A 21,754-nucleotide genomic window follows, 5' to 3' on the forward strand; every position below is an offset into this window, starting at 1 on the left:
ATAAACTAGGAGTAATTAATTATCGACACATCAATGAAAAATGTTATGTATCTATCATTATCTTATACGATTTCATTCAATGTAACGTGTCCTTTACTAGTCATGATTAAATAGCGCACTCAAATGGTCTCAATCATAATGTGCAGCTTTACAAAATGCAGAACAAAAATCACACCTCAAGTCTTGTTGCAGTTTTTTGCATCATCATCTTCACAACAAGCTGTTGTGAGTTCATTACAAATATTACAATACTTAATCTTCTCCCTCACACAACTTTCTCGAAAACATGTCCATGTTCGGCCTCTCGGTTCTGTGGTTCCTCTGCTTGGCTTTGGTAGCTTCTGTCATGTTCATATAATTCGGCCTACACCTATTGCTCTCATCAGTTAGATCGGAAGCAGTGTTTCTCGAAGCTGGAGTTGTCGTAGTGAAAATTGAGGAAGAAGCCGAGCAGCTCTCATCATACCTAAAGTCAGAACTTGGGCTAGAATACGAGTGATTAGCCGCCAGTGGAGGCCTCGCTGATATCCTCTTGGAAACATTATTTTTCTTGACTTTCACAGAAGTGGGATCAGACAACCTCGAAACCTTGCCTTTCTCGAAATCCACGTTCCTAGTTACCGGAGTAGTCTCCAACAGTTCAGAATTATATTGTTCGATGAATCTGTTTTCCCAAGGCTTTGCAGCCATCCATCGCTCTAGCCAGCTCCAGCCTAAGCTATTCTTGCTTAATTCGTCACTTTTCAACGAGGGAACAGAGGCTTTTGAGGTAGAAGACACGCTCTGGCTCAACTTCCACTACCAAAAGGAGTTGAATATAATAAATAAAACCTCCAAAAGAAGAAATGGAAAAATGAAAAAGGATCCAATGTTGTAGCCCACTCATTACCTTCTGGGCCAGAGAGTATGCAAGTGCCCTCTCTCTCTTGACAGCCCCATCTTGCTTCATTTGTATCTTTACCTTAACATCTTCAATTGTTCCTCTGCTGTCACACCACCCTTCCTGAAAATTTGGTACAAGAAAAATAAATTATCGAGCACAACGAACACAATACAATATATTGGAGTGCACGGTGCACTCACCTCAGCATGTTTCAAGTGGTCGTCCTTTCTGCGGTGCTCATCGATTATCTTCTGCACAGCCTGTCCATCCACAGACATGCGTACTTGACAAGCCCTGACTCGAGCTTGCACACGAACTAGAGCTTGCATGCACCTAAGAGTCACAGCAGCTTGTTTCCGGACCTGCCGGCCACGAACTATGGCTTGCAGTCTCACCAGTCCTCTCAAAGCCCTTAAAGCTCTCCTTGCCTAGATGAATAAGAAAATCGTTCCAGTAAAAATTAGATCGAACAAAGCTATATTTACAAATTCATATTCCAAGATAAAGACCAAGGTTTTATGATTTTAAAAAGTAAATTAAAAAACCAACCAGGAAACCTCTGAATGCAGTTTGGATTCTAATGGCAGCCCACTCTTGCCTCACGATCCTGAAATCTTTTGGAGCTGCCCTAACAACCGTAACCATTGCTGCAGTAAACGCATCATTTCTCATTGGAGAGGAATCCGAAGAGACGTCTGAAACAAATCCCCCATTTCTTCTGAAGCCTTTCCATGATCTACCAAGATCCCCGGATGAACTCCTCCACAGCATCCATTTCTTGCTCTTTCCACCCACCTTTTCCTTTCAAAAACAAAGGTAAAAAACAGAAAAGGAAAGAGAAGTCAGCAGGGTTATCACAGATTCGATTGAAAATAAAAATTTAAATCAGGAAATATCAATTAAAAAAAAACCTTTATTTGAGTTTATTATGAACTATTATGGTAGCCGCAAGTTCAACTTTTGGGTTTACTTTTGGGGTAATAAAGAATGACTAGATAGATTCAACACAAACAAAAGATTTTTAATGAAGTGAATACATCACGTACGCATGCAAAATCGAGAAAGATAGTAAATCTAGTGGATGCAAGCAGTAAATGCCTTTTAATTCACCTTTTATTTAGCTGCATCACTGAAGAAAAGAGAAGAAAAACACGAGAGGAACATAGATTTCATAGTTTATAGACTAATGAAGCGGGAAATATTATTTCAAATTCTATGAACTTGAAACAGTACCATTTAACTTATGCAACCACGAAGAAAAAAGATATATTTTTCGCTTAGCTTACGAGGTCATCTTTATCAGATTTCTTGAGCCCGATCAACGCTTTAACCCATTTTCCTGAAGTCCCCATTTGCTGTCTTTTGAATCCTCAAAACTCAAAGGATCATGAAATGACAAGTTTGGAGAAAGAGAAAATTACAGACATTCCAAAACAAAGTGGGTAGAATAAAAGGGAGGAATTCTGTGTATTAATGAAACTGTGAAGCATCTGATTGGTGAGGACCAGAGCCTTTAAGCGCTGAGCGAAAACACAGCTGTTCTTGCTTAAAAAGCATACAGCATAAAACTTAAAGTTACGTGCATTTATGGAACCAAGACAAGAAGTCTCTAAAACGAGTAAGAATTTCAAAAAATAAAATTAACTATTTCATTGACACAATCTTCATTTCCTTTTTTTTTACGAAATGGCCCTATATTAATCTTGGAATATATATTTATATATATATAAAAAGTGCGATGTGCGGTACGGTACGTGGAGAGTGGTGGCGAGTGTTCGTTGTTTCCAACGAGGGATTGAGCCGTTGTGTGTTTTGTATTTGAATTCAAAGCTGGACACGATCAGTGGCGTGACGGGTTGGTTATCCACGATTTTCGACAGTAATTACGAGAATATATATAACATAAAAAGGTGCAAGATGCCAAGAGGACAGATATCCCCAAAAGCAATTAACTGCTTTGCAGTGAAGAAAGGTGCTGTCTTTTGTTTCTTTTTTACAGCAAAATTTGAAAGCTTATGACCATTTTCTTATTTTAGAGATACATGGGTTGGGTTTGTGGTGGACCGCGGTAGTAAATTTTTAAAATAACGTAATAATTTGAAAATCATGTTACATAACACAATTATTTTGATTTTACTTATTATTAAAAAAAAGAAATAATATAATGCAAATCCAATAATATTAATTTTTTTTTAAAGTTTCTGGTTATGACTAAAATAATATACGATCTTTATATATCCTTTGAAATACACGAGCTCGAAGTAGCTCTGTCCCTGGACCGGTTAACTCGACCCTACCCGCAGGGGTCGATCCAATGGCTCGGATTTTTCCGAGTCAATTTTTTTTTTTTTTTTTACACAGAGATGGGCCCGGATCACTCATGTGGATTGATCCGGGGCCGTTCATTGCCCGTGCAGGCAGGGCAGGTTGTAATAAACCCCCTGGACCTTTGTCGACTCCAGCAACTGAAATTGACAAGACGGAGATGGAAAGCTGTCTTCTCCAGGTTTATTGCAAGGACTCAACAATAAAAGCCTTACATTTCTTTATCAATATGATATTCATCTAGTCTATGTTTGGTAGTCATGATAAGGAAATGATTATGTTTGATTCATTTTTAATTTAATAAGGAAGCCTTTGATTATGATTGAAAGCCCTCATTATTTATGTTATCAGTGTGATTAAATATCTCTCCTCAAATGTGTGATAATGTATAATTTTTGAATAGTGATAATGATAAGATTGTATATTGACCATAATATCCTTGAATTGTTTTCTTCAATATAATATGAAAATTAAAATTATTGAAAATTTAATAATTAATATAATATTTAAATTTTATTATATTTTTTTATAAATTAATTTCATATATTTTTATTATTTTCAATCATTTTAAAGAAAATAAATTGTAATGCAAATATATCTTAAATTAAATTTTTATAAATTTCTAATCTTGTTAATTAATTTTTTTATGAAAATAATTATTTATTAAATGTTAATTTATTTTGTTTAATGATTACCGTAATATTTTCAAATATATTTCTAATAAATATATTTAAATTAATTTTAATAAATATAAATTATAATTATAAATATTTAATTATCTATCAAATTATTTTAAAAATATTTATAATTATTTTAAAAAAACAATAATATTGTAATTATTTCTAAACTTTATTTAACATTAACATCCAAAATATTATTGTTATTTTAATTATTAAAGTAAATGCATATTTACAAATTTATTTTTAATAAATATATTTAAATTAATTTTAATAAATATAAATTATAATTATAAATATTTAATTATTTATCCAGTTATTTTAAGAATATATATTTAACTAACATTTGGGGCATTTTGGTCATTGCAATAAAATTTACAAAATTAATCGATCATTTTAAAATCATACCAAACACCATGTTATTTATCCCACCATACTATTAATTCATATCTCTCATTTTTTTAATCACTCTATTACTAATCATTTACTTATCCCATCACACGTACCAAACGGAGCTCTATAGTATATATTTCTGAGTCCACCGCTAAAATATCATTTATTTAATGAATATATTTTCATATATTTAATCATATTTATTAAGTGAATATCACCGAAGCAAGCACATAAGTAAACATGGTTGGTATAAGCTTTCTATCAACCGTGCTTATCTATGTCTTTGTCATTGAGCTGATACTCAAATGTGATAAATCATATCAACATGGTTCAACATATTTTAAGGTATGTTTTAATATAATGTAAAACATCATCTTATTTCAAATTTATGGATATCATTATAATAAGTACTTAATTTATGTTAATTTCTAATTAATTAATAAATTTGGTTAGTGTAAAGCAGAACATATAATGTCTTGCGTGTACGAAACGGCAAACCCAAAGTTAATTATCATATTCAACTTTCATTCCACCTCACGAGGTCGTTTTTGTCGGCTACCACCACCTTTTTTTTTTTTTTTAATTGTTAAATTGTAAAAATAGATCGAATAAAATACATTTAATAAGCTATACTTTGTTTGATGTACTTCCTCCAATTACATAAATTTTTTATTTTTTCAATTATCGAAATATATAATCCAATTTATATATTTTGTAGCAATTTTTTTATTGTTTTTCCATTAATATATTCTTACTAATAAGTGATTTGTTTGAAAAATATTTTCTAAAAGGGTGCTTTGAGAAAAAAAAGATTTTGAAAAATTCTCGGAATTTGACCCCTTTTTAATTAAATATATTTTACTTTACAAAATGTTCTGCATTGAATTTTTTGGATCACCGTGTAGTTTAGCTATAAAAAGACACTGAAATATTTAGTTATCCGAAGTCGTCGTTTGAGGGACAAAAAGTAAATATTAGCAATTAGAAAAAATCCAGTGGTATATAATTTATCCATTCAAGGTTTGAATTGACAACTTTACTTGATTATGTCTATTATAATATATATATGAGTAGGTCTCTTGTAAGACGATCTAACTAATCTTTATCTGTGAGACGGGTCAACCCTATCGATATTCACAATAAAAATTAATACTCTTAGCATAAAAAATAATATTTTTTCATGAATGACCCAAATAAGAGATCCGTCTCACAAAATACGACCCGTGAGACCGTCAAGTTTTTGCCATAATATATTGACAATTGGTCACGTATAAATTTTGGAGCCGATTATTAATAATTTTTCCAATTTTGCTTGTGACCGATTAGGTAATTGTTTGATAAATTCGAGTTTCGTACACATCGAACACATATATTTAATTTCTCAAAAACAACAAATTATATGTCTACGCAAAAACAAAGATGGAGGAAACATTAAAATAATAGAGGCAAAACAAAACATCATTTCTTATTTTAATTTGGATATACGAGGAAGAAATTATAGTTTATAAAACTTCGGACATGAGTCACTTAATCTAGGGTCTCTTGTGAGACGTTCTCACATATCTATTTTTAAATATTTTTTGAAGTATAGATCGGGTTGACTCGTCTAACAAAAATGATATCCGAAATCGTCTTATGAGAAGTTTTGTGAAAGAAAATATGGTGCAGAAATTGGTAGACCAACTGGAATTGGATTTCATGTTAAATTGTTGGTCGTGTCAAGGTCTACTAGTGCATCAATATTACCTGTATTATTCGTTTGGGATAGTAGCTTCACGCAGTGCTCTGTCCAGACAATGGTCCATACCATACCATCCCGAATTCCAATCGTTCGATCTGTTACACCAAATTAAATTTATCTTTGTAAACCCTACTTTTAATTACTTCTACTTGGATAGTTGGATTAATTAAAATATATAATCCAACTCAGTACCCAATTAAAGGGAACAAAATTATCTAAAATGTCCTTAATATAACAACCAAAATGATTTAAGTTAAGTTAGTGTCCTCAAACATCTAACCTCTAATTATGTTTTCAGATAATATGTATTCAGTTATTGATGTGACTTCGTTGAAATGGATGAGCCGGGTAAGGAGCTCCAACGGGTCAAATCAATAATTTATAGTTTTTAGGGAATTTGAGTGAAGATAATGGCTTCAATAGCACCTGTAAACAATGAAAAGAACTCGTGAATGGGCGCCGGAGGGGTGTCCGGCGTGACCACTCCGATGCTTAAGTCAGCATGTTAAAGATGAACACAAGCAATATTTGGGAGAAAATATGTATAATGCTTAAGAGTTCAAAGATTTCACCCTCAGTAAATGAGAAGGATACCTGCTATTTATAGGAGAAAATGGGGTAGGTACCTCGTTTCCTGCGCCTACCTACTATATATGTCAAGTAGGCCGTCCATACCTCCTGATGACTTATATGACACGCCAAAGTCAAGTTGCTCTGACATATAAGATTGTCCATATCAATATACTCAACTGCATCACGCTTTTCGACGTTCCCAAGTAGAATTCCTCCCGGGAGATTTATACAAGGGCTCGGGCGTCTGGTTGCCCGGGGAGTAGAGCCCGGGCTTGCACCGGCCCGGCTTCAGAAGAATCTATCCTGCCAATTGACCCTAATTTGGGAATCCACTTAATATCCCGGGTCATCAATGACCCGGGTTCTTACCAGGGTATCACCACTCATCCCCAAATAGTCGGGCTAGAGTCATACTCGCTGTCCCGATTAGTCATGCTTGGATTCTCAAAGAGATGATCAATCTTGTTATATAAAAGCATCGGGGGCTTCATGTCTCCCAAAGATGGGATGAGGAGCCGGAGTCTCGCGTCTCATGGACTTGAGATAAGATGTCGGGGCCTCGTGTCTCCCGGGCTTGAAATGATCGAGGTGCAGAGCCTCGGACCAGGATACGGGTCCCTGGACTTAATAGATAACCAGGGTGCGGAGCCCTGGCCTTCATGAATGGTCGAGGTACGGAGCCCCGAACCAGGATATGGATCCCTGGACTTTTAGAACCAAGGTGCGGAGCCGTGGGCCGGGGAACATGTCCCGGGACTTGTGAATGGTCGAGGTGTGGTTTCCCGAGCCAGGGTGTAGTGCCCGGGGCTTTTTGTTGGTCGAGGTGTGGTTCCCCGAGCCGGGGTGTAGTGCCCTGGGCTTTTTGCTGACCGGGGCGTGGTTGCTCGAGCCAGGGTGTAGTGCCCTGGGATTTTAGAACCAAGGTGCGGAGCCTTGGGCCGGGGAACATGTCCCGGGACCTGTGAATGGTCGAGGTGTGGTTTCCCGAGCCAGGGTGTAGTGCCGTGGGCTTTTAGAACCAAGGTGCGGAGCCGTGGGCCGGGGAACATGTCCCGAGACTTGTGAATGGTCGAGGTGTGGTTTCCCGAGCCAGGGTGTAGTGCCGTGGGCTTTTAGAACCAAGGTGCGGAGCCGTGGGCCGGGGAACATGTCCCGGGACTTGTGAATGGTCGAGGTGTGGTTTCCCGAGCCAGGGTGTAGTGCCCTGGGCTTTTTGTTGATCGAGGTGTGGTTGCTCGAGCCAGGGTGTAGTGCCCTGGGCTTTTTGTTGATCGAGGTGTGGTTGCTCGAGCCAGGGTGTAGTGCCCTGGGCTTTATGTTGATCGAGGTGTGGTTCCCCGAGCCAGGGTGTTTGTGCCCTGGGCTTAAGATAATCTCATGCCTCCCGGTATTTAAATAAGAATGCTGGGGCCTCATGCCTCCCGGACTTTCAAGAAGGTGTCGGGGTGGTCTAGCATGTCTGCCGGGGCTCTGGCATGATCTGCCCGGGATTTGGATGTCTGCCTGGGCTCTGGCATGATCTGCCCGGGATCTGGCATGGTATGCCCGGGTTCTGGCATGTCTGTCCGGGCTCTGGATGTCTGCCGGGGCTCTGGCATGATCTGCCCGGGATTTGGCATGGTATGCCCGGGTTCTGGCAGGTCTGGCCGGGCTCTGGCATGGTCTGCCCGGGTTCTGGCTGGTCTGCCCGGGTTCTGGCAGGTCTGGCCGGGGTCTGGCCGGGGAGTAGAGCCCGGGCTCTTAAATTTTCTGCTTTTCCTGCTATATTAGTTTTCTTAAAATTAAATCACTAACCTGGAAATACTGAATCCGAATTCATTTTCGGTAGAGTGAAATTCTCTGGTTAAGCTAAATTAGGTGACTAATATAGCTGTATGCTACTGAGTGCATAGCAAATGCCCTTCATGCCAATCCGGGATAGCTGCTGAGCGTTGAGCCCATAGGAAATCCACAGATAAGATCTGAGTGTCGAGCTGGTCAGGCTTGTATGTTTGCCAAGCAGAGTTGGACTTATTTTTGAATGGAAACCATATCTACGTCTTGAGCTCAAATTCCCACAGACGGCGCCAATGATGTGACTTCGTTGAAATGGATGAGCCGGGTAAGGAGATCCAACGGGTCAAATCAATAATTTATAGTTTTTAGGGAATTTGAGTGAAGATAATGGCTTCAATAGCACCTGCAAACAATGAAAAGAACTCGTGAATGGGCGCCGGAGGGGTGTCCGGCGTGACCACTCCGACCACTCCGATGCTTAAGTCAGCATGTTGAAGATGAACACAAGCAATATTTGGGAGAAAATATGTATAATGCTTAAGAGTTCAAAGATTTCACCCTTAGTAAATGAGAAGGATACCTGCTATTTATAGGAGAAAATGGGGTAGGTACCTCGTTTCCTGCGCCTACCTACTATATATGTCAAGTAGGCCGTCCATATCTCCTGATGACTTATATGACACGCCAAAGTCAAGTTGCTCTGACAGATAAGATTGTCCATATCAATATACTCAACTGCATCACGCTTTTCGAGGTTCCCAGGTAGAATTCCTCCCGGGAGATTTATACAAGAGCTCGGGCGTCTGGTTGCCCGGGGAGTAGAGCCCGGGCTTGCACCGGCCCGGCTTCAGAAGAATCCATCCTACCAATTGACCCTAATTTGGGAATCCATTTAATATCTCGGGTCATCAATGACCCGGGTTCTTACCAGGGTATCAGTTATCATATATTTTCTGCGTCTCAAATATATAAGCGTATTTGTTTTTCATATAAATTAACAAAAAATCATTGAAAAAGCAACGATTGAGAAAAAATATATTTGACAAAAAATTGTGTAAGACTGTCTCACGGATCGTATTTTGTGAGATTAATCTCTTATATGGGTCATCCATGAAAAAATATTACTTTTTATGCTAATAGTATTACTTTTTATTGTGAATATCGGTAGATTTGACCCGTCTCACATATAAAGATTCGTGAGACCGTCTCACAAAAAATCTACTCAATATATTTTTATAACATTGACGTTTTGGTAGCTATCACTATGTAATATTTTGGACACATTCAGTTTATTTATAATAATAATTTTTTTTTATCTATAAACATTCTTAAACGCCATGGACAACCTTCATGTGCTTTTTTTTTTAAAAAAATTCATCTCATCTAATCCATTCCTGCCGTGAACGTGAGGTTAGAGCTGATGACAATGACAACACTATTATATATATATTTATATAAATTGATATGATATCTAACAAGATGTTAGCGCGAACTTCTTAAAAAAAATAAAATAAAAACCTGGAAGTTGGGCTTAGATCGATTAAGATATTTCTAGTTATCACTATGAAGCCCAAACCAAGTTGGGCTTAGATCGATTAAGATATTTCTATTTCAGGATGATATTTTTTTTCAAGGTAATAGAGAAAAAAAGAATATGTAATTAGATTCAAATGTATTTTTATAATTTATCCAAAAAAAAAAAACAGCACCGTTGCAATTCATACGTTCGATGTGAATCGAATTTTAATGCTAATTGCCAATATGATACTACACAAATCTTGAAGGTGTTATTGTCAACCTTAAGCATGCACGGTAGCTTTGGTTCTTTTGCAAAAAATCTGTCAAGACTGTCACACAATTCGATTCGTCCGATGGCTTGTGTTATTGGTTACTAATCCCTTTAAATATTGACTTTAGTACTCCCTGATCGATCTGTTTAGTTATCAGGGTTATCGTGCCAAGGTTTGGATTTGAATGGGTTTTCGGAGAGGAGAATGAAATAGCTGAAGCTGTGGAAGAGGAACTCGAGAAGTTGATGTGCCGGATAGACCCCAAAGTTAAACATCAGCTTTCTTCTCAATTCTTGGTGTGTTATTTTGTGCCATGGTTGTTTAGGTCACTTCTGCTTATAGGTTGAAAGTGGACATAGAACCGGATGTTCATGTAAGAGAGAGCCATATACATATAAATGCAGGGAAGAAGGAATGCTGAATCAATACTCGAAGCTAATATTGTAACATGTCGATCCTTGGTCCCAATTTTTTTGATGCAGACATTGTTTGGACTAGCATCCATTCAAGCAAGCGTTTTCATTCCCAACGAATAACATATGTGTTCTTTTTTTAAAAAAGGTTTTGATTCTCTTCAAGAATTCTTTAGGTTCTCGCTCGCTATGGAACTGGATAAATCCATGCAGCACAAGGACTAATCCAATGCTCAGGATTGATCTAATTCTATTGCCTTTCAAGTGTGTTAGTCCTGCTATTTTCATCTCAAATACGTCTGGATCAAATGAAAGGCCATTGTTGATAATTAAGCAACTATCATGTAGAATTACTTTTGTTGTCCCTTTGCATATCCATTCCTATCTGTCATCAGTTCTTTGTGATTGTTTCTGTGGGAAACCAGATTGTTATCAATTGAAAACACAACTCTTAAAACTCCAGTTCTCAGCTTACCTTAGTCGTCAATATTACCTAGTGGTCAGTGACAAGTAAAGAAATCTGAACGTTTTTCAATGCTAGTACAGCTGCTAGGTCCTGATCGCTGTCTAAGAAAACGTTGAAGCTGACAATATTGTGCAACTCACAAAGGCAGGAGAAGAAACAGAGTCCCAAAAATTATCAAGGCTCAGCGCCAACCAATAGTCGATGGCTTACATATGAATATGCTCCACTTCTCCGGAAGCATGCCCCGAACTACATCCAAGGATGTATTCAATATTTTTCTACTACCTCAGAACTTCAACACGATGAGGGATAATGGAACAGATTCAATACAATCTTCTACAGTGCAAAAGTGGTCTGAAATAGGCTTGATGTGATGTGGGGGGTTGCATAACGTTGAAACCAGGTTCATTTCTATGATTAGTTGGAGATTGGTGCATGGTTTTGATGAAGTGGAAAATAATTGGAATTGTTTCGTTTTCTTTTGTCAAAAAGATATGTTTTTGCAATGCAAAAGAGTGTGATCCATAAAAGTATTGACAGATATAATCACCAATTAAATAAATCTTGTCCAAACATAATCCATGGTAATAACTGAGCAACAAATATTTAATAGATCTTGAAACTGATCCAAATTAACCAATCCTCGAATTTTTTGATAACATACCCAAGCAAGTACGAATAAAGGTTGATGACAATAAGTAAACAAGTAGAACTTCTTCTCGGTAACATGTCCAATAAGCACAAATCCTTCATAAAGAATCTAGTATATATATGGGGGAAAAGGCCATCTTTCGAACCAAAACGATGCCCTTGAATCAACACAAAAGATTCGAACTTTCAAAAATTTTGTGCTTGAAGAGCAATGACACACAGAACATTGATATGCATAAAATGATTCAAAAGTCTGTTTTCCATACAGAAAGGGACAAAAATGTCATCACGATATATCATATAGAGCAAAATCACACGATTCCAAGAATTTTCATCAAATCACCACCATCCATAAACCACTTGAGTATACCTGTCCTTGAGCCATCTGAAACTCTTCCTAAAGGATCCTTTGAATTTTCCTTCAACGGCGTAAACTTTATAGCTAGCAACTCTCTTCTTCCTCTGGAACTCAGGATCCTTAAAACTCCATGAACCTAAAGTTGACCCACCCGTACTCTTGACTTTCTTCAGCTTCTGAGGTGCAACCTCCCCCAACCCCGCCGCCGCAGAATAGGTGTATGACGAAGATGAAGCATAGGAAGCACTGTAAGACCTGAAATCATCAGGCCTGGTGCTGTTATATTTATATGGGGGTCCATAGTAAGGCTGTATTTGCATATTTGCATCACCAAAGGTCTTTGATCGGTAATCTGCCATGGATTCGGAAGGAGTTTTCTCGATGGGTTGGGATAAAGCTCAAGTCTTGACGAGTATTTCGTGTTGTTTTTTGACAGCTAAAAAGATGAGGAAAAATGGCTGCTGCCACAAAAACTTTGAAGAATTATTTTAGGCGGCCTGATTACTTACTTTTCTTTGAATCGTTATAAATATTAGTGTTTATATTTATTTTATTTAATATTAGTATCATTGTACACGTATCACGTGTATTATATAATATTATATGTGGTATGTAAATAAAATATTTTATTTTTTAAATAATTAGTTTAGTTATATTTTTTTATAAAATAAAGATTTTATGAAGTATTTGAATAAATTTAAAAAAATTACATCTAAAAATGACATTAAAAAATTGAAAACTTATTTATCCTGTTTATAGATAATTAGTTGAGGAAAACATGGAAATAATTGATTAGATATGCTTAAAATTATTATATACATTAATATCATNGATTCCAAGGGCTTCACTATTGCAATTAATTGTTTATTATGAACAAAGAGCTGTACAATCCGACAACGAAATTTAAACAAATAAATAAAATGGCCTCGAAAGCAACATTAGTTGACAACAGTATTAAAACAGCAGCCAAGGTGCCTTTTATCATGTGGAGGAGAAAATTAGTGAAAAATATCATGAAATTGATGGTCTGTTTCTTTTCTTTTTTTTTTTTGTGTGTATTTAGATGAATCTGGTAAGAGGAAAATGTGGATAAAAGGAAGTTACACAAACCAACCTACTAAAATGCAACGGCAGAAAACATTATTAGATTTGATAATGTTTTTTGGCCTTAATATAAGTCCAAAAGCTAATGATCCTACCAAAAGAAAAATATAGTACATAAATTAAAACGTGGTAGCAAATCTCCAATACCTTGTGATTTATACGAAGCCACAAGTACAAAAAGAGATTTAGACACACAAATTTAGAGGGAGAATCTTATAAATTTGTTAACCCTTGGAAATATTTCTTATTTACTTGATATATCGTGGCATCAAATTACTACACCAGTGATCTGACAATAATTTCAGGCAAGAACGACACAAGATAATAACTAGGTAACAGTTGTAAGGCGAACATACACAAATAAAATTAGACTCAATAAAGCTCAAGAAATTCCAGAATCTGCAGTAGTTTTGGATAATTACAATACAAGAAAAAAGTTTATGAACCAGTCAACCAAATTGGGAGGGGAGAGACCCCCCTGCAAATCAAGGGACTCGAAGCTTCAAACTTAATTAAGTCTATTACAAATTAAACCATCCTACAAAATATAAAAGGAAACATTAAAAAAAGACCTCTTGTGAAACAAAAACTTCTTAGAGGAGATCAGCGACATTGGCGGGAAGCTCCTCGATCACAACATTGTAGAACTTCTGTATATCGAAAAGCATTCTTTCATCATCTCTAGTGACAAAGTTAATAGCAACACCCTTCCTCCCAAATCTTCCGCTTCGGCCAATACGATGCAGGTAATTCTCAGGCTGAGTCGGCAAATCATAGTTGATAACGAGAGAAACTTGCTGCACATCAATACCACGAGCCAAGAGATCGGTGGTGATAAGAACACGAGATGAACCTGACCTGAATTCTCTCATGATGATATCTCTAGTGTTCTGGTCCATGTCACCATGGGTAGCAGATACAGTATGATCACGGCTGCGCATTTTGTCAGTAAGCCAGTCAACCTTACGCCTGGTGTTGACAAAGATGACACTCTGAGTGATGGCCAAAGTCTCGTAAAGGTCACAGAGTGTTTCCAGTTTCCACTCATCCTTGTCAACATTAACATAAAACTGCTTTATACCCTCAAGGGTTAACTCGTCACGTTTGACAAGAATACGTACGGGCTTATTCATGAACTTTCTTGTTATTTCAAGAGCTTCTGGTGGCATAGTAGCCGAGAATACACCAACTTGGATCTTAGGTGGCAGCAACTGGAAGATATCATATATCTGAAAGCGTGGATCAGTCTCATTAGATTAATAATTTTGCATTCATGGCACTTGGAAAAAAAAATTTAAGAGTTACCTGATCTTTAAAACCTCGTGAAAGCATTTCATCAGCTTCATCCAAAACAAACATTTTAATGTAATCAGGCCGCAGTGATTGCCTTCTCAACATGTCAAAAACTCGTCCAGGAGTACCAACCACGACATGAACCCCACTAGAAAGAATTCTCTGATCTTCACGAACGCTGGTACCTCCAACACAAGCATGAACCTTAACACCAAGATAATCACCTAGCGCTCGCATGACCTTCTCAATTTGCTGAGCAAGCTCACGGGTAGGTGCCAGAACCAAGGCCTGGCATTCAACTATATTATAGTCTAGCTGCTGCAAAATTCCAGAGCAGAAGGTTGCAGTCTTTCCAGTTCCAGATTGAGCCTGTTGAATCACGTCAAGCCCCTTGCAAAAGGGAACAATACCTCTTTGTTGAATAGCAGAGGGCTTCTCAAAACCTGCAAGTAGATACAAATGAACCTCTCATTTTCCTTGAAAATCTCGAAAAGGAAAGCAGAGATTAACAAAACCATCAAATTACTAGACAACCCAAAATGAGAAGCCAGAAACACTTTGTAAGTTGTAGCAAGTACACTTGCTCAATGAAAACTGAAATAACAAAATCTTGACGATAAAATTTACAGCTAGGAATTAAGTTAAGATTCTCAAAAAAAGAAATGACCTTGAAAGATAAAGCTTATAAAGTCAGACAATTTTTAGAAAAAGCAGAAGAGAAGTAAACAACATATTATTTATCCAAGTTTACCATAAGCATAGATGCCCCTAAGAAGATTTTCCTGCAAGCCCATAGAATCAAAGCTGTCATACACCTCATCATAACTGGTGAAAAATTCCTCTCCATCAGCTCCAAGCCTGGGCCAACAAACTCAGATGATCAGAAGAGGCCGAAATTAATAACAGCTTACTAAGTAACTTATTTAGTCCTAGATTAGTAAGCATAAAGTTGCAATAAGAATAGTACATACAACTCATTCATTTTTGTATCATACTGGCGAGCATCAAATTGAGAACCTTCAGGTGCCGTTCCAGCCATGACTGCAGAAAAAGAAATAAATGATTAGCTCATTATAAACCGAAGAAGTAAAGTAGTAAACAGCAATATAATTATGGGTCACGAGAGAATACTGTCAGAAACACTACAAGACACTCTGATGATATCTTTCACACGTAAGGAAAATTTTCAAAACCAAACATTGTTTAAACAAAGGAGCAATGCGCGATGTCCCTGGACCTGGACGTAAATGTAGTTTCAATTATGCTAACATTACCAAAAAAATAGCGCACTCTCTACCAACGCTCAGAAAACCAAAACAAATTAGAGCCCCTGAAGGCAGAAAAACAAAAGGAGCTGATCTTTCGTTCAAATCACCCAAAAAGAGTATATAATCCACAACTTCAAAATATACGTCATAAAGGTATTTTTTTCCAATCCATCAAACTACATCATACTCGATAATAGTAACACCCAAGAAGATAAATTAATTATGAGGAGAAAAAAAAAAGAACCAAACTAAAACAAGCGCAAAACGAGGGAAAAATGAGTTTTGGGACAAAACATCGGATGAGATGCACTTAGATTTAAAAGAACGCAACTTTTTCAGCCGTAAGTTATGTCGCATGGCAAAACCACAAAAAACAGTATTATTCCTGAAAAAAGAAAGCCATATCACGTAAAAACAAAACAAAATAGCAGAAGAGAAAGGGAAACACATGTCTACTGTTCTGATAGTCAATCCAATAATAAAAGTATAACCATACAGATCTCCCACAAACGATGCAAAAACTTAATCGTCCACGCTCACAACGGAAAATGATAACAGAGGATAAAATTTGAAGTTTCACGTACGATCATTCAACATCAACTATGCAACAATCATCACATGTTTACAAACACCAAAAAACATCAATATTAACCTGATAGCAGTGAAAAGTGTTATACGAACAAAGATCTGATTAAAACTACAGAACCGATTGATAGCTCTATCAAATTTGCTTCTTGCGCCGATTTGATCTCAAAACTCCTCGGATCTACGCCGCGGAGTTTAGCAGTAGAATGAGCACTGCAAATGCTAAAAGGCGCGAGGAAAAGTAGGTTAGTGTTGTCGCATGGGATTGGGATTGAGTGTTGAAATTCCAGATTTGCCACTGCTCTTTGATTCTCCAGTTTTCCAGGATCACAAGCAACGTCCACGGGCCCAGATATTGTGTAGTTCATAACTTTGGGCTGTAAAATGGGCCCAAGGTGGAATATTGATTACTATTTGGCCCATTAAGAGTGCAAATATTTTCTCCTCACATTCGATGACATATGGTAGACTAGCAGGCGTTTTAATTAAGGCTTTTTAAATTTTTAGATTAGAATTATATAATATCTAATAATTCTTGGAAACAGGGACATAGCCAGAAAATTCGATTATTTTTTTAAAAATAATTATTTATAGAAAATATAAAAGTTTATAATAACTACTATTATGGTTCTAATCAAAAACGTAATTAAAAAAATTATTTAGTATAATAAAAAAATAAAACTTTAGTTTTGAAATAAATTGCCTGAACAAAAGTGGTATATAATACCAAAATTTTCGATGTTTTATCCATGACTTGTTTTACAATATCAAGTTTGAGTAAAATAATAATATTTTAATAATTGCAATCCAATAAAAATTAGAGTACAATATGTATATATAAAATCATAAATTATTCATTTATTTATTATGCTTGACTATTTTAAATTGTGTTCGAATTTTTATAATTTCAAACTCGTGAACGTTTTCAATATACATCAGTAATTCACTAGTTTTCATAAAAATAATTGAAATAAGATATTAAAAACATTTAAAATATTAGCACTTTAAAAAATAGAATATACTGTTTCAAAAAAATAGAATATACAAATTTAAAGATAATATCAACGAGAGAACATATTTGGAAATAAGGGAGAAAAACATAAGATAATTGAATAAATTAGTTTAAGATTTGAGTAGGTCTCTTGTGAGACGGTATCACGGATCTTTATATGTGAGACGGGTCAACCCTACTGATATTCACAATAAAAAGTAGAGTAGTTCTCTTGTGAGACGGTCTCACGAATCTTTATCTATGAGACGGTTCAACACCACCGATATTCACAATAAAAAGTAATATTCTTAGTATAAAAAGTAAAACTTTTTCATAGATGACCCAAATAAGAGACCCGTCTCACAAAATATGACCCATGAGACCGTCTCACACAAGTTTTTGCATTAAGATTTATATTGTGTTTTTATCGTTTTATTTTATTTATTTATTATTTTTATTTGTAAAATTATTATACAAATGAAAGAATTGTCGATGAGGAGAAATTTAATTATTTAAATAAAAACATTTTGTTAAATATTTCGGTTGATAAACCTAAAGATAATAGATAATAAGTATATAAATATTTCAGAGAGAAGAACATTTACAAAATAATTTTGGGGGCGAGTGGCTGGAACAGGGCTGAACTGAGGTGGGACGGTTGAAAATTAACGATCTTGGATCCCTGGTATTTTTAAACTTTTAACTTGAATTCCCGTTCATAAATACTTTTGTGGAACAAGTTTCTTTTCCATGTACCTACATGAAATAGTCTCGGAATCGCAGTTCTCTTAGTCGAATCCAAAATAAATGTAATGAAATATCTCACCAGAGATAATTTGGATGATAAGATATGATCCGTCCCTAAAAAAAAGTTAAGAACTTGATTGACATGATTTGCAGACGAGATGTAATGAAAAATAATTATAATTTTTTTGAATTTTTGCAATCACACAACTTTCAATTTTTTTTAACAAGAAATTGTGCTAAAATAGTTATAAAAATATATATAATTATGTGTTTTATTATATTCAAAATTATACATTTTTTATATACATTATTACAATTTTGGGATAATTTCATTAAAGATCGCAATAAAAAATATAACCACCACAAAAACATTCTGCATTTATCCAAACAAACTTGATTTTTTTTTGAAGCCACAATGATTATTGTTTTGTTTGAACTACCATGTTTGAATGTTGATACAAGCTAAACCATTGAATGAATTTGCGGAATTCCAATTAATTATTTCCCGAGTGAAAACATACCACACCAAACTTCAAGAATCATATTTAACATGTATTGTATAGGTAGAGCCTACAAGGGTGGACTCTCTGTTCTTGAATTTGTAACAACATAAAAATTTTAATCATGCCCACAGGCAAAAATCATTACAAAGCTTAATCCATAACACTCACCAATCAATATGGAAATCCTTAAACCATTTTCCACAGTGATCTTCTCAGTTACTGCAAAAAAGAAAATTTGCATCCATGCTAATAAAAGCTTGGAGAAACGATAACGTAATAAAATTTAGCAGCAAGGAAATTATACACGTATTTAAATACTATTTGGTTTGCAAGATGAAAATTTAACTAACAAAAGAAATTACCTGACTGGTATCATAAGCATCACTCCTTGTTCAAGACTTTAGGAACTTTGATATAAGAATCTTCGAATGTTGGTACAGCAGCTATTATAGCATCCCTGTAAAATAAAAATTAAATTTTATTTTTACATTGAGATATATCTCTATTCACGAAGTATGGATGACAAATATATGTACTTTGAATACCTATTATCAAATATTTCAGGAGCATCATTTCGTAAATTGTCACCTTCAGTATCTGTATATCCAAGAGAGGACAAGTCAAAGGCAGATTAACTTGGTCCACATTCTATGAAAGTTCACGGCAATCTCATTCATAGAATTAACAAAGAAATAGTATTTTATTATGTATCAACATCCATTAGAAGCTGCACAGGTAGTATCAATAAATAAAAGAAGAAACCGAGTTCACAAACACACTATCGCACCAGTAGCATGCAAATTTGAATTGTTGAGCAAGAGAGATGACAACCACACACTCTATTTTCCACATAAATCCGTATTGTATAGAAAGGGTTATGGAGGAAATCACATCCAATACAGAGAAGTCGTCATTGTATCTCTGCTAGTAAGGTCACATTATAAACACTATAAAGTTAAACTTCAGTGTTTCAAGTACCTGCTCTTAAGGCCGGTTCAATACTCTCAAGGTCAACAGCCTGAAGTTGCCCAAACCTGTTTCACATGTAAATTAGAAGATGAATAAGTCTATAAAAAATCGCATGCCTACATTGTGTGGCAAACTCTTGTAAAGTAATTGCCATAGATCACAAAAACACACATAAGATCATGTAATATAAGGATATATACATCACCAAGAGTGGCATAGAAATATATTAACAACCCACATGGCACATATTACTCGACAACTACAAGAAGAAAAATGACGTCAGGAGGTTAGAATGACAAATCTTTGAACTTCCCATCTTTTACCACTTGCTGTTTAATTGAAATTTTGAAAAACAGTGAGAATACATTTTAACACAAACATTTTTATTAGTATGGTTAAACTTTTTCACTATTAGCAATCATACCAAGGAAAAAACCTAAAACACTATTGCAAATTCGTATATCAATTAGCACATATTGCCATACAATACACACACTAGCTCATTATCACATGTATATCGGTATATAAGGTTCAACACCATTCATTTCATAGAGCAAGTTTTATATAATTCATTCTGTAAAATTCTGGAGATCAATGGAAGTTATTTTCCCTTCTCTGTTCAATGGCTTACTCTCGATGTTGTGATAAACACGAACTTCAATCAAACTTTTAATCGCATGCCCAAATATAGATATTCATAATGTAAATGCCTGTGCGCGCTTGTGTGTAGAGAGAAAAGAGGATACCATTCCACCACTTGCTGAATTTTGGGTTCAAATTCTTCAACCTACGAAGCAATAAAAGAAATGGGAAAAAAATAACGAGAATTATAATTATAAAAAAAGAAAACGCTCATATAAAAGGAGAACATAGTGTAATATGTACTTGCTGGGGAGTGAGGGAAATACGAGCTGTTTCAGCTAAGCGCTGAACGTCCGGCAGCTCGAGACTCGATTTCGCCGCAAAAAATCGCTTATTTTGCACCAACACCGTGGAAAATGAGCTTTTCCTTAGACTGGAAAGGGGTGGTGGCAGCAGCAAAGATCGCAGCAGGATCATAACTTAGCGTTGTCGCAAGGGATTGGGATGGAGTGTTGAAATTCCAGATTCGCCGCTGCTCTTTGATACTCCAGAATCCCGGAGCACAAGCACGTCCACGGGCCCAGATATTGTGTCGTTCATAACTTTGGGCTGTTAAAATGGGCCCAAGGTGGAATATTGATTGGTATTTGGCCCATTAAAACTGCAAATATTTTCTCCTGACAGTCGATGACATATGGTAGACTAGTAGGGGTTTTAATTCAGGCTTTTAAATTTTTAGAATTATAAAATATATAATAATTCTTGGAAACAGAGACATAGCAAGAAAATTAGATTATTTTTTTAAAAAAATAATTATTTATAACAAAATATAAAAGTTGATAATAACTACTATTATGGTTCTGAACAAAAACGTAATTAAAAAAAATATCTAGTATAATAAAAAAATAAAACTTTATTTTTGAAATAAACTTCTTGAACAAAAGAGTTAATATAATACCAAAATTTTCGATTTTTATCCATGACTTGTTTTACAATATCAAGTTTGAGTAAAATAATAATATTTTAATAATTGCAATCCGATTGAGAATATAAAAATTAGAGTACAAAATGTATATATAAAATCATAAGTTATTTATTTATTTATTATGCTTAACTATTTTAAAATCGCTTATTTTGCACCAACACCCTGGAAAATGAGCTTTTCCTTAGACTGGAAAGCGGTGGTGGCAGCAGCAAAGATCGCAGCAAGATCATGGTGGCTCCGCTACCCATTTGTATATCTGATTGGGAATTTCATCAACTTCTTCGAGGATATGTTTGTGCCAATCGTGGATTTTGAATATATGATTGTATTTGTATTGAATCAATTCCTCCGGTTAAAAGGAAATATAGTATTTTTTCCTTCATAGAACGAATGTCACTCGTTTATCGAAATACGAAAACTTGTGTGAGACGATCTCACGGGTCGTATTTTGTGAGACAGATCTCTTATTTGGGTCATCCATTAAAAAGTATTACTTTTTATGCTAAGAGAATTACTTTTTGTTGTGAATATCGATAGGGTTGACCCGTCTCACATATAAAGATTCGTGAGATCGTCTCACAAGAGACCTACTCTTATCCTACTATGTACTACCAGAACAATAATAGAAGATCATCTAACGAAACCAAAAGCAGGAAAAAACCCAACAAAAGCAAGTAATAA

General features: G+C 35.5%; 3 protein-coding genes across 3 annotated transcripts; all 3 read right to left on the reverse strand.

Annotated features, from left to right (window-relative positions):
• Positions 1 to 102: 102 nt before the first annotated feature.
• On the reverse strand, positions 103 to 2,543 carry LOC140979845 (protein IQ-DOMAIN 6-like). Its single transcript, XM_073445445.1, has 5 exons — positions 2,170 to 2,543; positions 1,433 to 1,684; positions 1,084 to 1,311; positions 890 to 1,003; positions 103 to 798 (listed from the first exon to the last, which is right to left on the reverse strand). Exons 1-5 carry the CDS (start codon positions 2,233 to 2,235, stop codon positions 253 to 255), a joined length of 1,206 nt encoding a protein of 401 aa, XP_073301546.1. The 5' UTR covers positions 2,236 to 2,543; the 3' UTR covers positions 103 to 252.
• Positions 2,544 to 13,503: 10,960 nt separating this feature from the next.
• Positions 13,504 to 16,591, reverse strand: LOC140979846 (eukaryotic initiation factor 4A-2-like). Its single transcript, XM_073445446.1, has 5 exons — positions 16,364 to 16,591; positions 15,415 to 15,484; positions 15,195 to 15,301; positions 14,456 to 14,886; positions 13,504 to 14,379 (listed from the first exon to the last, which is right to left on the reverse strand). Exons 2-5 carry the CDS (start codon positions 15,480 to 15,482, stop codon positions 13,744 to 13,746), a joined length of 1,242 nt encoding a protein of 413 aa, XP_073301547.1. The 5' UTR covers positions 15,483 to 15,484; positions 16,364 to 16,591; the 3' UTR covers positions 13,504 to 13,743.
• Positions 16,592 to 18,504: 1,913 nt separating this feature from the next.
• Positions 18,505 to 20,645, reverse strand: LOC140978722 (glutamyl-tRNA(Gln) amidotransferase subunit C, chloroplastic/mitochondrial). Its single transcript, XM_073443928.1, has 6 exons — positions 20,392 to 20,645; positions 20,253 to 20,293; positions 19,516 to 19,571; positions 19,083 to 19,134; positions 18,900 to 18,994; positions 18,505 to 18,756 (listed from the first exon to the last, which is right to left on the reverse strand). Exons 1-5 carry the CDS (start codon positions 20,563 to 20,565, stop codon positions 18,919 to 18,921), a joined length of 399 nt encoding a protein of 132 aa, XP_073300029.1. The 5' UTR covers positions 20,566 to 20,645; the 3' UTR covers positions 18,505 to 18,756; positions 18,900 to 18,918.
• Between the last annotated feature and the right edge of the window lie 1,109 nt (positions 20,646 to 21,754).

This window comes from Primulina huaijiensis, chromosome 6 (genome assembly GCF_012295235.1).
Source record: "Primulina huaijiensis isolate GDHJ02 chromosome 6, ASM1229523v2, whole genome shotgun sequence".
In the NCBI taxonomy this organism is placed as follows: Eukaryota; Viridiplantae; Streptophyta; class Magnoliopsida; order Lamiales; family Gesneriaceae; genus Primulina; species Primulina huaijiensis.

Bases quoted from the DNA above. Each gene is read 5' to 3' on its own strand.
- LOC140979845 (XM_073445445.1), bottom strand. From the start codon at position 2,235: ATGGGGACTTCAGGAAAATGGGTTAAAGCGTTGATCGGGCTCAAGAAA. The intron at 1,312-1,432 runs GTTGGTTTTTTA...TTATTCATCTAG, and splicing joins CTGCATTCAGAGGTTTCCTG to GCAAGGAGAGCTTTAAGGGC. The intron at 1,004-1,083 runs GTGAGTGCACCG...CCAAATTTTCAG, and splicing joins ACCACTTGAAACATGCTGAG to GAAGGGTGGTGTGACAGCAG.
- LOC140979846 (XM_073445446.1), bottom strand. From the start codon at position 15,482: ATGGCTGGAACGGCACCTGAAGGTTCTCAATTTGATGCTCGCCAGTAT. The intron at 14,887-15,194 runs GTAAACTTGGAT...ATCTACTTGCAG, and splicing joins TAGGGGCATCTATGCTTATG to GTTTTGAGAAGCCCTCTGCT. The intron at 14,380-14,455 runs GTAACTCTTAAA...CCACGCTTTCAG, and splicing joins CACGAGGTTTTAAAGATCAG to ATATATGATATCTTCCAGTT.
- LOC140978722 (XM_073443928.1), bottom strand. From the start codon at position 20,565: ATGATCCTGCTGCGATCTTTGCTGCTGCCACCACCCCTTTCCAGTCTA. The intron at 19,572-20,252 runs GTATCCTCTTTT...CATGTGAAACAG, and splicing joins ATTCAGCAAGTGGTGGAATG to GTTTGGGCAACTTCAGGCTG. The intron at 18,995-19,082 runs GTATTCAAAGTA...TTTATTTTACAG, and splicing joins CCTGAAATATTTGATAATAG to GGATGCTATAATAGCTGCTG.